Source organism: Thalassophryne amazonica, chromosome 1 (assembly GCF_902500255.1).
Source record: "Thalassophryne amazonica chromosome 1, fThaAma1.1, whole genome shotgun sequence".
Lineage (NCBI taxonomy): Eukaryota > Metazoa > Chordata > Actinopteri > Batrachoidiformes > Batrachoididae > Thalassophryne > Thalassophryne amazonica.
The window spans coordinates 84,922,633-84,937,309 of NC_047103.1; the positions used below are offsets into that span (position 1 = coordinate 84,922,633).

At 42.8% G+C, this 14,677-nt stretch overlaps 1 protein-coding gene across 3 annotated transcripts in view; it reads right to left on the bottom strand.

Moving 5' to 3' along the window:
• Positions 1 to 66: 66 nt before the first annotated feature.
• LOC117512155 (microtubule-associated protein 4) overlaps positions 67 to 14,677 on the bottom strand; it is a 418,222-nt gene continuing 403,611 nt past the window's right edge. For all 3 annotated transcript variants that reach the window (XM_034172151.1, XM_034172135.1, XM_034172142.1), the window contains 3 exons: positions 12,799 to 12,911; positions 5,863 to 6,052; positions 67 to 388 (listed from right to left, as the gene is read on the bottom strand). In XM_034172151.1, coding sequence (XP_034028042.1) covers positions 381 to 388; positions 5,863 to 6,052; positions 12,799 to 12,911 — 311 coding nt within the window. In that variant the 3' untranslated portion in view covers positions 67 to 380. The remainder of the gene's footprint in view (positions 389 to 5,862; positions 6,053 to 12,798; positions 12,912 to 14,677) is intronic.

Genomic DNA, 14,677 nt, shown 5'->3' on the forward strand with positions numbered 1-14,677 from the left:
AGAGGCAGGAAAGATCAAGGTCCCTTTAAAGAGTTATTGTCCACCCCATGATGATGCTGTAAAGACGGGGTGGAGAATGTGCTGACACAGCCTTCCGAGGCCATACACTCACTGAGGGAGATGCTGCGAGGAGCTGGGTAGTGGTGGTGATGACGGAACAACAAGGAACCATGCAGGTGGGGTCTGTTGTCCTGGGGCGCTGACCAGGTGATGATGTCAGCGCCGTGGTCCGTGCGAGAGCAAGCATTCTCGATAAAGTTGAGCTTGAAAGACTCAATCTGCAGCGGAAGGTTTGGAAAAGAGAAAGGCAGTAGAAGTAGGTCAGGTACAGGAGGTGAGGTGGAGGGGGGTCGAAATGAGGGAGTAGAGGGATAGCAGCATTAGATGCCTGCAAAATAAGAAGTCAAAAGTTGATGAGGTGATCAGGTGGTCTGGACTGCAAAGAACAGAGATACAGCTTTAAACTGGTCACAGTACAAACAAGCAATGTCCATTATTATTTTGTTATTTTTGTTATTATTTGTTATTATCTATCGTCCACCTTGTCCTTACTGAGAGTTTCTCTGTGAATTTTCAGACCTTTTGTCTGACTTAGTGCTTGGCTCAGATAAGATAATTATAGTGGGCGATTTTAACATCCACACAGATGCTGAGAATGACAGCCTCAACACTGCATTTAATCTATTATTAGACTCAATTGGCTTTGCTCAAAATGTAAATGAGTCCACCCACCACTTTAATCATATCTTAGATCTTGTTCTGAATTATGGTATGGAAATTGAAGACTTAACAGTATTCCCTGAAAACTCCCTTCTGTCTGATCATTTCTTAATAACATTTACATTTACTCTGATGGACTACCCAGCAGTGGGGAATAAGTTTCATTACACTAGAAGTCTTTCAGAAAGCGCTGTAACTAGGTTTAAGGATATGATTCCTTCTTTATGTTCTCTAATGCCATATACCAACACAGGGCAGAGTAGCTACCTAAACTCTGTAAGTGAGATAGAGTATCTCGTCAATAGTTTTACATCCTCATTGAAGACGACTTTGGATGCTGTAGCTCCTCTGAAAAAGAGAGCCTTAAATCAGAAGTGCCTGACTCCGTGGTATAACTCACAAACTCGCAGCTTAAAGCAGATAACCCGTAAGTTGGAGAGGAAATGGTGTCTCACTAATTTAGAAGATCTTCACTTAGCCTGGAAAAAGTGTCTGTTGCTCTATAAAAAAGCCCTCCGTAAAGCTAGGACATCTTACTACTCATCACTAATTGAAGAAAATAAGAACAACCCCAGGTTTCTTTTCAGCACTGTAGCCAGGCTGACAAAGAGTCAGAGCTCTATTGAGCCGAGTATTCCTTTAACTTTAACTAGTAATGACTTCATGACTTTCTTTGCTAATAAAATTTTAACTATTAGAGAAAAAATTACTCATAACCATCCCAAAGACGTATCGTTATCTTTGGCTACTTTCAGTGATGCCGGTATTTGGTTAGACTCTTTCTCTCCGATTGTTCTGTCTGAGTTATTTTCATTAGTTACTTCCTTCAAACCATCAACATGTCTATTAGACCCCATTCCTACCAGGCTGCTCAAGGAAGCCCTACCATTAATTAATGCTTCGATCTTAAATATGATCAAGCTATCTTTATTAGTTGGCTATGTACCACAGGCTTTTAAGGTGGCAGTAATTAAACCATTACTTAAAAAGCCATCACTTGACCCAGCTATCTTAGCTAATTATAGGCCAATCTCCAACTTTCCTTTTCTCTCAAAAATTCTTGAAAGGGTAGTTGTAAAACAGCTAACTGATCATCTGCAGAGGAATGGTCTATTTGAAGAGTTTCAGTCAGGTTTTACAATTCATCATAGTACAGAAACAGCATTAGTGAAGGTTACAAATGATCTTCTTACGGCCTCAGACAGTGGACTCATTTCTGTGCTTGTTCTGTTAGACCTCAGTGCTGCTTTTGATACTGTTGACCATAAAATTTTATTACAGAGATTAGAGAATGCCATAGGTATTAAAGGCACTGCACTGCGGTGGTTTGAATCACATTTATCTAATAGATTACAATTTGTTCATGTAAATGGGGAATCTTCTTCACAGACTAAGGTTAATTATGGAGTTCCACAAGGTTCTGTGCTAGGACCAATTTTATTCACTTTATACATATTTCCCTTAGGCAGTATTATTAGACGGCATTGCTTAAATTTTCATTGTTACGCAGATGATACCCAGCTTTATCTATCCATGAAGCCAGAGGACACACACCAATTAGCTAAACTGCAGGATTGTCTTACAGACATAAAGACATGGATGACCTCTAATTTCCTGCTTTTAAACTCAGATAAAACTGAAGTTATTGTACTTGGCCCCACAAATCTTAGAAACATGGTGTCTAACCAGATCCTTACTCTGGATGGCATTACCCTGACCTCTAGTAATACTGTGAGAAATCTTGGAGTCATTTTTGATCAGGATATGTCATTCAATGCGCATATTAAACAAATATGTAGGACTGCTTTTTTGCATTTGTGCAATATCTCTAAACTGCTTTTTTGCATTTGTGCAATATCTCTAAAATTAGAAAGGTCTCAGAGTGATGCTGAAAAACTAATTTATGCATTTATTTCCTCTAGGCTGGACTATTGTAATTCATTATTATCAGGTTGTCCTAAAAGTTCCCTGAAAAGCCTTCAGTTAATTCAAAATGCTGCAGCTAGAGTACTGACAGGGACTGGAAGGAGAGAGCATATCTCACCCATATTGGCCTCTCTTCATTGGCTTCCTGTTAATTCTAGAATAGAATTTAAAATTCTTCTTCTTACTTATAAGGTTTTGAATAATCAGGTCCCATCTTATCTTAGGGACCTCGTAGTACCATATCACCCCAATAGAGCGCTTCGCTCTCAGACTGCAGGCTTACTTGTAGTTCCTAGGGTTTGTAAGAGTAGAATGGGAGGCAGAGCCTTCAGCTTTCAGGCTCCTCTCCTGTGGAACCAGCTCCCAATTCAGATCAGGGAGACAGACACCCTCTCTACTTTTAAGATTAGGCTTAAAACTTTCCTTTTTGCTAAAGCTTATAGTTAGGGCTGGATCTGGTGACCCTGAACCATCCCTTAGTTATCCTGCTATAGACTTAGACTGCTGGGGGGTTCCCATGATGCACTGAGTGTTTCTTTCTCTTTTTGCTCTGTATGCACCACTCTGCATTTAATCATTAGTGATTGATCTCTGCTCTCCTCCACAGTATGTCTTTTTCTTGGTTCTCTCCCTCAGCCCCAACCAGTCCCAGCAGAAGACTGCCCCTCCCTGAGCCTGGTTCTGCTGGAGGTTTCTTCCTGTTAAAAGGGAGTTTTTCCTTCCCACTGTTGCCAAGTGCTTGCTCACAGGGGGTCGTTTTGACCGTTGGGGTTTTTCCGTAATTATTGTATGGCCTTGCCTTACAATATAAAGCGCCTTGGGGCAACTGTTTGTTGTGATTTGGCGCTATATAAATAAAAATTGATTTGAATTGATTTGATTATTTTACCATGTGATCTCAGAGTGGGACGAAGTACAACTATGGTGACAGTTTGTTACAAGACCTGACTTCACTACTGTGTTTTCATTGGAGTGCTACCAATCATGCATAAACACTAACATCACAAAAGCAAGGTTAAAGTGTGTAAAACATAACTGTAACTGGATAGAAACAGACAATCACCCAATAAACATATATATTGTAAGAAGGCATTTGCTCAGAAATTAGTTTGCTTGGTGAGCCATAGTAACTGACTGGGCTAGTCTAGTTAGATTGATAGCTACTTTAACAATTAAGGGGATATATTGTTATCCAATCTGGTGTCACACCTGACCATAAACTATATGAGTCTGTTTATACTCTGGCAGTGAAAGATTTTTATGGAATTAGATTCCTTGACTTGGACAGCAAAGAGCACAAATTATCATAGTCTCCTCAAAGGTCCTCAGTCTTGCCACATCGTGGGATGAGACACTGACCCCAACTTAATTGTCAGAGTTTACCTAAAATGAATTCATTGAGGAAATACTACCATGATTCCTTGTGAAACGTCTGTCAGATTAAATTAACTGAGGTAATTTATTTTTAAAATCAACTGAAAATTAGTCAAATAAATTGTTGCAATCAAAAAGATGCAATGGGACTGCAGCACTACACTGCATTCAGGCACATAATTATTAATTACTTTTATCTTCTCAAAGAAAACATAAAATGCTACATGCTATCAACATTTAGGCCCCATTTCCACTTTGTTTTAAAATGCATCTTGGGCGATGTGTTCACTCATTGTATCCCTGGTAAGCACGCAACAGGAAAATGGTTCATCAGTGTCAGAAACGGTGGTTGTTTTTGCGACCGCCCACAAACACTCAAAAAATGGAGAGGGCCCTTCCAATCTCAACAGTTGGAACGGCCTCTGGGGTCAATGGGCCTGTCTGTCCTGTGCATCTCCATCTCTGTTTGGTTTCCCTCTGCCTCCAAACATGACAGGCAGAGGCTTCAATGAACTATCAGTTCTGCAGAAAAAACCCATCAAAGCCAGCCTGCCCGCCATCCAGGACTTCTACCGTTCCAGGTCCATGAAACGAGCTGGTTACATCTCTGCAGACCTCTAGCACCCTGGATACACACTGTTTAAACTCTCCCCTCTGGTCTATGTGCGCACGTCAAAACAGTGACATGCAGAAACAGTTTCTTTCCGCAGGCCATCACACTGATAATTTAATCTACTAAAAACTCACTACTTCATATACCACTTAAATCTGTTTGTCTGTTTCTCCTTTGGACACATTATGTTTACACATTTTTTATTGTGAATAATACCATGGTAAGTGAGAATTCCATGTCTAACTGGCGTACATTGTTTTCATGTATATGCACACGTAGTTCGGCGAGTTAAGTCACTGTTATAGTCACTCCGCTCTGGTCGTCACCATAGCAACACGCAAATCAGTTGGCACAGATCAGCTGTGTTATGACAGGTGAATGACAGAAACATGATAAAAACATCACTTTCCAAGTGAATTTTAATATTTTTGGCCAAAATAAAAAGTTTGAGGAATGGAAAGAGGAGGAGAGCAAACGAGAAGAACAGCAAAAGCAACGGCGTAAAGATTTAACATCGGACGAACTGAACAAGATTGAAGACAGGAAAGAAGAAGAGAACGGTTCTATCCTTGCGGGCTGCCCGAGCGCTACGCATCAAAACAGCGAGCATAGTTTCTGGACCTGTTGCCAGAGTTGGCCGCAGCTCCATACAGCAGAAAGGGGGGCGGTGTGAGTGGCCAGCTGCGGCGCGAGCCTGCAGACTCGGTAAGCGCATCTGCGGAAAAATATTTTGAGACTGGCATAAAATAGTCCCAAATACTCACACATTTTTATCAAGTTCTGTTAACTTAAATAAATATTTGTGTGTTACCTCACTGTGTGGGACCATGGTATAAGTGGATTAAACAACTCAAAGCTGTGCATTATACGGTTTGAATGCGGTTTGAGTATTTTAGACTCTGCGTCGTGCATTCAAACCGTATAATGCATCGCTTCTCGTTGTTTAATCCTTACTTTAGTGTTTATTGTTTGTAAGGAGAGAGTATAGTTCAACCGGAGTCAAATTCCTTGTATTCTTTGAAGATACTTGGTGAATAAAGGCTCTGATTCTTAAAGTCCATATAGCACTAATTCTCTGAGTGGGTGCAGGGTTTCAGGAAACACAGTAATGTCATCACAGAGACATAACAATGACACTACAGAACAACTGTCATCCAATTTTTTTTTCTTGTGAATCTCTTCTCAAACTATGGAAAGACAGCAAATGAGGCTGGCCCCCTCAAACTTACTTGTCTCTGGGATGCACGAGTCCAAACCCTGGGGCTCCTGCAAGCCCTCATCACAGAGAGCCACCCCCTTCAATCCATTCTCCTGGGCAGCAGGAGCCCATGTCTGCCCTGGCTCAGGGCTGGGTGCTGGGGCTGAGGTGCCGCTCAGGGGAGTTCCAGTCCCCTCTGTTGTCTCCTGGGCCCCCTCAGCCTACAAACACATAGCATGTTGTGTCAATCAGTGGGGATGAGCAACCTGGCTCCAAACCTACATTACTTTGTTATTGTTACTTTGAAAAGCTGGGATCCAGTTAAACAAGTCATATTCAAATTATTTTGGTAAACACTGGGTTCAAAAGGGAAGATGCACCTGTAAAGATTTGGAGCCAGACTAATATGGAGTGGAGATGGGATTCTGAAGAAAAAATAACTCAGATGCAAAAATTGAACAGTTCAACATGCTATATGAACATATTAACATAAAACAAAGTTTAAATAAGGTACATGTAAAACATTTCTGTGTAGGCTCTCAGTTGTCCAGGTGGTTTCCATAGTAGAGAAGCTTGAATCTTCGACTGGACTGGGTTGCTTGACGCAAGGATGTTTCGCTTCAAATCGCAGAAGCTTCCTCAGCTAAAATTCTTGCTCTGGAAGTCTGACTTCTGTCTGACTCTTGTAGAGAAGAATAAAACAGAAGCCAACAAAAGCTGGAGTTTTAAACCTAACCCACCCCCTCCTACTGAGAGGCAGACTGCTATAGGCTAGTGACTAAACAATAGCTCTAATTAGCAACTATTGTTAGTTAGCACACCTAATGACAGGACAGCTGTCCCTCTAATGATGGGATGGATGCCTTTCTGATGGCTCCCTTGATGACGTGAATGACTCATTACCATGAACAAAAGACTGAAACTCCTTTGACCTGAGTACCCCATTGTAAACAGGGGATAAAGTGTGTCTCAGACCCCCTCCCCGGTTAAGGCTGGGTTTCAAACGTTTCACAAAGAATGCCTCCTTGACCCCTCTCTCAAACCATTTCTTCTCTCTGGCTAATATTTTAACTTCCTTCTCCTCAAACGTGTGGTTAGTGTCTTGTGGTTCATCTCCACCTTAAAGCTCTTCCTGGACTTCAACCACATCATCCCGGAGATTCTGGTCTAGAAACTGACACATCTGGGCATCTCCACCCCCATCTGCCAGTGGCTCAAGGACTTCCTCACAAACCACCCACAGTCCGTGAAACTTGGCCCCCACCTTTCATCCACCATCACACTCAGCACCGGTTCCCCTCAAGGCTGTGTATTGAGCCCCCTCCTGGTTACCCTTTACACTCAGCACTGCTCTCTGACCCATCTCTCAAACACCATCATAAAGTTTGCAGATGATACCACCGTGGTTGGGCTCATCTCGGGGGGGTCTGATTACAGAGAAGAGGTCAGCGTGGTGTTCAGCTAACAACCTACCGCTGAACACCACAAAAACAAAAGAAATAATCCTGGACTTCAGGAAGGGCAGGGCTGACCCAGCCCCGCTCTACATCCATGGGGACTATCAGCTCCATCAGGTTCCTGGGAGTACAGCTCTCTGACAGCCTCTCCTGGACTGCCAACACCACAGTGGTGGTGAAGAAAGCCCAGAAGTGAGTCCACTTCCTGAGGGTGCTCAGGAGGAACAATCTGGAGGAGAAGCTGCTGGTGTTGTTCTACAGAGCCACCATTGATAGCATCCTGACGTACTGCATTACAGCGTGGTACTAGGGGTGCTCAGCAGCAGACAGGAAAGCACTGCAGAGGGTGGTCAACATGGCCCAGAGGATCACCAGCTGCTCTCTGCCCAGCCTGGAGGACATTGCCAGCTCTCGCTACCTCAGCAGAGCTGCCAGCATCATCAAAGACACATCCCACCCCAGCAACCACTACTATTTGTTTGACCTACTACCCTCGGGCCGACAGTATAGGTCAATCAAAACTAGGACAAACAGACTCAGGGACAGCTTTCTCCCCAGAGCAATCACTGCACTGAACAATAACAAACCACATTAATCTGCACTTTTCAAAGTTCTTGTGCAATATCTGTACCCATGTGTAATATTTTCCCATGCAGTATCATTCAACAGTTGTACACAATTCTCATTTTACATTGCACTTTTTGTCCACATTTTATTTTAGTTGTACATATATTTAAATAATTTATTTTGTTAAATTTCATTATCTTTTATTTGGCTAACAATCACTCACACCTCAGAAAAGCATCTTTTGGAGATCACTCAAATCTAGTTGTAATGTAAATTACAATGACAATAAAGGCAATTCTGATTCTGATTCTTGATGAGTGACTTAGTTCTAAGTCCGGCGGAACACAATTCCACCAACAGGAGAAGGGGTGAAGGCAGGATACTGGCGCCTTAAAACCAGCTGTTTTGGGCAGGTGAGGCTCATTAACTTTGGATGGTTGCCCACCTAGGAGAAGGAAAACTCTGATTTCAAACCTCCCTTGCCTTGTGACTATACCCTTCTAGGGGAAGCCTAAGGGAGTAAACTCCAACAGAAAATCCAGGAGCGAGGCCCCTAAGCAGTCTAGTGCTGCACTCAACATCACTGTGGTAACTCCTGTGACACTGCTGGTGTCAAGTTGTATTGGCATGTGTTGTTCCCTTGGTCTCACCAGCTGTGTGGAGAGGGGGGATCTACTGCATGGGTAAAAGCTGATTCTCCATACTACTTGCCCTTGTAGTTTCACTGAAGAGGACACTCCAGCATCATTGAAAGGCATGGAACTAGGCATCAGAGGTTGCTTCCAACAGTGGAAGAGAACATTGCATCTCACTGGACAGCTACCATCTGCTTCAAGCTGGGCAGCCTCCAGCCAATAAGGTGCTGTCCTGCTATGGCCTGCCTGCTCTACTGGATGCATGGAGCTTAGAGAACTATCTCTATAAGTGGCCCATAAAACCCTGCACCAGGCAAGGCCCACAGAATAAGGAAGACTCCAGCTCTTTAATTTGCTTGCTGGTACATCAGCATCATGTGTCCTAGAATGACCACTGATCTGTCACAGATTGGCGAAGCATGAAAAACCGCTGTCATTGATAATGACCTGTCCTGGCCCTCCAGCTCCAAGACTACCCCCATCAAGTCCAAAGCTGGTGAAGTGATCTCAGACCAGGGGAAACAACCGCAGTCTTGGGTTGAGTTGTATGCAACCCAGAATGTCATTACCAATAGCACTCTAGATGACATCCAAAAGATTCCACTCCTGGAGGAACTAGACACACCTCCCACTCTGGAAGAGCTTAAAAAAGCCACTGACTGTCTAGTAAGTAGGATGGCACCTAGAAGTAACGGCATCCCACCTGAAGTTCTCAGGAGTGGGAAAACAGTATTGCTTGCGCCTCTGCTGAAACTACTTCGCATTTGCACGGACATATCCCCCAGGACATGCCGGACACTAACATTGTCACTGTATAAAATAAAGTGGACTGCAATGACTGCAACAATTATCAGGGTTTCTCCATTCTCAGCACCATTGGGAAGGTGTTCATATGTATTACCCCGTCACACCTGCAGAATGTAGCCTCTCGCACCTACCCGGAGTCTCAGCGTGACCTCCGACCTAGCCGGTCAACTGTTGATATGATCTTCTTGCTACGACAGCTGCAAGAGATGTGTCAAAACAGCAGATGCCCCTCTACATCACCTTTACAGATCTGACAAAGGCGACTGACCTGGTCAGCCAGAGTGGACTCTTCAGACTCTTACAGAAGATTGGCTGTCCCCATAATTGCTAGCTGTCATTGTGTCATTCCATGACAACATACGCAGCACAGTCTGCTTTAACGGTCAGAGGCCTTCCTTGTTAGCAGTGGAGTTAAACAAGGCCGTGTTCTGGCGTCAACACTTTTCAGCATCTTCTTCTTAATGCACCTCAAGTATTCCTTCAAGGATTGCAGCAAGGACGTCTACATACATACCAGAGCTGATGACAAGTTGTTCAACATTGTGTGCCTTTGCGCCAAGACAAAAGTCCAAAATGTACTTATCTGTGAGCTGCTTTTCGCAGACAATGCAGCTTTAACATCACATACAGAAGTTGGACTATAGCAGCTGGTACACCCCTCTCTCCCATGCCTTCAAGGAGTTTGGACTGACCATCAGTTTGAAGAAGATGAATATTATGGCACGGCACAGCCTCACCTCCCATGATTACCGTCAATGTATACAACCTGGAAGTTGTTGAGAACTTCACCGGTCTTGGGTCCACCATCTTCAACTTGCTCTCTATTGATCTGGAAGTAAACAGCCGGATCGCAAAAGCAGCAGCAGTTATGTCCAAACTGAACAAGAGAGTCTGGAATAACCCCTGCTTCACTGAGATGATCAAACTGGGCATTTACCAGGCCTGCGTACTCAGCACACTCCTCTACAGCAGGGAGGCATGGACAACATACATGAGGCATGAGAGGAAACTCAACAGGTGTGATCTAAGATGCCTGCGGTGCATTCTGCACATCCAGTGGTAGGAAAAGCTAACCAACAGTGAGGTACTGAAACGCATCAACATGTACAGCATATTCTCCATCCCAAGTGAGAACGCGCCTTCATTGGCTCATGTCAAGCAAATGGACAAAGGCCGGATCCCCAAGGATGTACTATATGGCAAGCTAGTGAAAGGGGCACAATCGACGGGATGCCCACATCTGCAATACAGAGACTTCTGTAGAAAGGACATGAAGGTGGAAAAAAATCAGTGCCTGTGATTTGCAAATCTGTGCTGGCAACTGTTGAGCCTTGCGCCATGCTGTCAAGCAAGGTGTTCAGGAAGCAGAGGAAGGAAGAAACACAGCCTTTGCTGCAAAAAGTGTCAGGAGGAAGATGAGACAACTACAGCCTCAGCATGGATTGCCGTTCACCTGCACAAAATGCAGCAGAGACCGTCATTCCAGGTTTTGGCTTGTCTGCCATTTGCGAAGGTGTAGATAGGCCAGCACCTCCAACAAACACTGACGCACATATAATACCACCAGAGACGTTTAGAGACCTCGCAATATGGACGCTGTCACATGAGGGACTAGGTTGGGGCTTTATGAAGCTATATTGCACCAATAAATTACATTTCCCCAAACTAACCTGACCAGAATATTGTTGCTTGGCAGACCAAAGTTCACAAACAGTGAGGGAGAGTAATACCACTTAAAGAAGAGCAACAACCATCTTGACTATGTCACTTGATATGAACTTTGTAGTGTTTCTTCTATTAAAGCAGCCAGTCTGTTCTGTGTAAGCCTGATCCCATCAGATCTCAGAAGCTAAGCAGCGTGCATTCTGGTTAGTACTTGGACAAGAGAACTCTTTTTAAGACCAGGGTCTGTGTGTGTTTCTCCAGGTAGAACTGGATGTAAAATGTGCCAAATACTGATGCGGATCTGGCTGTATGCATTGTGGTGACCCTGTACTATCGGGAGCAGCCAAAGGGACAACAACAATTTTTCTTCAATTACATCTTTTGGTTTTTTAAACTTTTCCTTTCTGTACTTGGGTCCTATAAGAAGGGTGACAGAAGCTATGGATTTAAACAATAATTCCTATTATTGGTTCAATCTGTAGTGTACTACATGTGTTAAGTAACAAAATTGTATGCAGTTCATTTATTGTCTATACTTACATATTCAAATTAAGGGTCATGGGGAAGCTATCTCAGCGGTTACTAGGTGAGAGATGGGGTACACCCTGGACAAGGTTTAAGGTTATTTCAGGGACACTTCTAGACATTCAAACACATTCACACATTGTTGGATTTGTGAGAATCTACTGGTACCTTGTTTCCCATGTAACAATAAGACATATACTCAAAACCTGGATTCATTTTTTTAGTCACATAGCACTACTATTATTCTGAACACTACTGTAAGTCTGTGTTGTTCCACTGTTTTCAGTAAACATGTATGTCAAAAACGTACCCCACGATAAATAATTAAATAAAAACGGCAGCGGTTATTCATAGGTATCCTGATGAGTAGGCTCCTTAAACAGATGTGACAGTGTAGATGTTGACAGGGTGTGATAACCAGTGGGATGATGATGTGAATATTGGATGATATTATGCGGTGATCATCATACACAGATCAGCTACCATAGGCTGAGGCCACAGGTGACACCTGTCACATTCTTAGTCTCCTGTTCCAGTGTTACTGCAACTCTGTTTATGACTGACTCACTTTGAAATCAATGAATTGCTTGTGTGTTAGTTTGCTCTCAGATCGGGCAATGTGTAAAGCACAAAGTACATGTGGACACACCCTAAATGCACTTGTGTTATGTAGTTGAGAGTATGTGCCCACACAGTGAAGAAAGTGAGAGCAACAGTGCCCTTTAGACCAGTAGCTGAAAATCTTGGTATCCAGCCCCCCCCCCAACCTCCACATTTTGTATCTCTCTGTTTTGCTGAAAACTGATTAGCTCATGTAGATGTTCTCAACCAATCAAGAGCTAACAAAAACTACCAAACACAGCTTTTGGTAGGTGGCAGAGCAAGGATAGATGAAAAATGTGTAGGTTAGGGGTCCCTGAGGACCAAGGTTAGGAACCACTTCTCCAGACAAGTGGATGAGTGATTTAGATGATGTGGGTGTAGGGCATGAAAACACAACTGTGTCAGTTGGACACAATTATCAAGAACATTTGGACTGGACTGTGCGTTGCTTTGTGACAGGTGGAAAAAGGCAAAAGAATTATTTCCCTGACAAACCAAAGTTCCATCAAAACAAGTGACCAGGTCAAGAACATCCTCCAAATGATTGCCACAAGTAGGACTGATAGGTCAGCTGTAGCCAAACCTGCTTCATCTTTCTTGTGACTGGCTGCCTTGTCCAACTTGCTTCCCCGCATATGCAACATCAGACAGTGCACTTGCAGTCAATGTGTACACACAGACACTTGTCTTAATGAGTGCTGATCTCACCTTGACGTTTCCTCCACCAGGTGAATGCCCCACATTGTCCATGGAGCCCACTTTGGACCGAGCTTTTTCTTTAAAGTTAACTTTATGAGACTCAATCTTCACGTCACCTCCACCTGCAGCACAGACCCATCATCAGCCTGATTATACAGAAGCATGCATATGTGACCTTGTACATTCCCATACAAAGCAGCTAGTTTTAAGAAAACCAGATTATGGAAATCTTTTACAACAAAACCAGTATGTGCAAAGTATCTTTCACAATATTTTATATGAAATGCATCAGAGCAGAATTTGCCTTTATTTCTACCACTGTCACATTTTAATAGGACAGTCAAGCCTTGACTACTGGAACGTAAACTGTTCATATAAAACTATGGGGCCATTATTGTAGCAAAAGTATTTGCAAATGTGTATTTCGATCTGTGTGTGTGTAACCGGATCCACAAATGTGTCAAAAAAAAAAAAAAAAAAATCAGTGTGTGTAACCAGATCCACAAATATGTAAAATAAATAAATAAATAAATGAATAAAAATCTGTGTGTGTGTAACCAGATCCACAAATGTGTAGAAAAATGTGTGTAACCAGATCCACAAATGTGTAAAAAAAAAAAAAAAAAAAAAAAAAAAAAAAAAAAATCTGTGTGTGTGTATTTTCGATTCGTGCTTGTGTAACCAGATCCACAAATGTGTAAAATAAATCTGTGTATGTCTTGAAAGTGGAGTGTGTATTGAAAGTGGAAGTGACTTTTTCCTCAAGCGTTCTTTTATGTTGTTGGATGTTTGCTTTGGGTCATTGTTCTACTAAAAGACACAAGATCATGGTCTCAAACTCTATGTTCTGACTGGGTAAAACACTTCATTCTTAATTGCCTTGCTAATCTGATTTCAAGAGCAGAGGGGATTGTTCATTATTTTCAGCTGCTTTGGTGTTAATGTAATTAACGACAGGTACACTAGAGGGGCAACAATGAGACGACACCCAAAACAGGAATCGTTTTACAGGTGGAGGCAACTGACAGTTTTTCCCTCCTCATCTTTTCTGACTGATTTTGCCCTAATTTTAAATTTGGCTAAGGTCAGGGTCACTACTGGTAACATGGTGCGGTGCCTGGACCCTACGTTGTTTGCACAGGTAGTCCAACATCTCCAGGGTGGCACATCAATACGTACCATTGCCAGAAGGTTTGCTGTGTCTCCCAGCACAGTCTCAAGAGCATGAAGGAGTTTCCAGGAGACAAGCAGTTACTCGAGGAGAGTTCGACAGGGCCGTAGAATGTCCTTAATCCAACTGTAGAACTGATATCTGCTCCTTTGTGTGAGGAGGCACAAGATGAGCACTGCCAGAGCCAGACAAAATAACCTCCAGCGGGCCACTGTGTGAATATCTCTGACCAAACAATTAGTAACAGACTTCCTGAGGGTGACCTGAGGGCCTGATGTCTTGCTGTGCTCATTGGCCGACACTGTGCCCAAAATCCCCAAATTATAACACAAAGTGTTGTGATTTTGAGAATTTTTTTTGTCCATATAGTGCTGGTCTTCAACAGTTACTAAGGGTGTGCTCTCAATATGGTGCAGACTTTGAGATTAAATATAATATTATGATTGCTAGAAACAAGGAGGACAGAAAATTGGCATTTCCTGTTTTCTTTGTCTGGTACTGCCATTAAAGTATGTGACATGGTTAAATATTTAGGACATGATATAACTGATGACCTATCTGATAAGGACATTTACAGACAATGCTGTATGATGTATGCACAAGATACCATGCCAAACTGCAAATTTAGTACCTGTTCATCATCTGTAAAGACCACAATTTTTAAAGCTTTTTACACCTCAATGTATACTGCCCACTTATGGTGGCGCTACAAAAAAG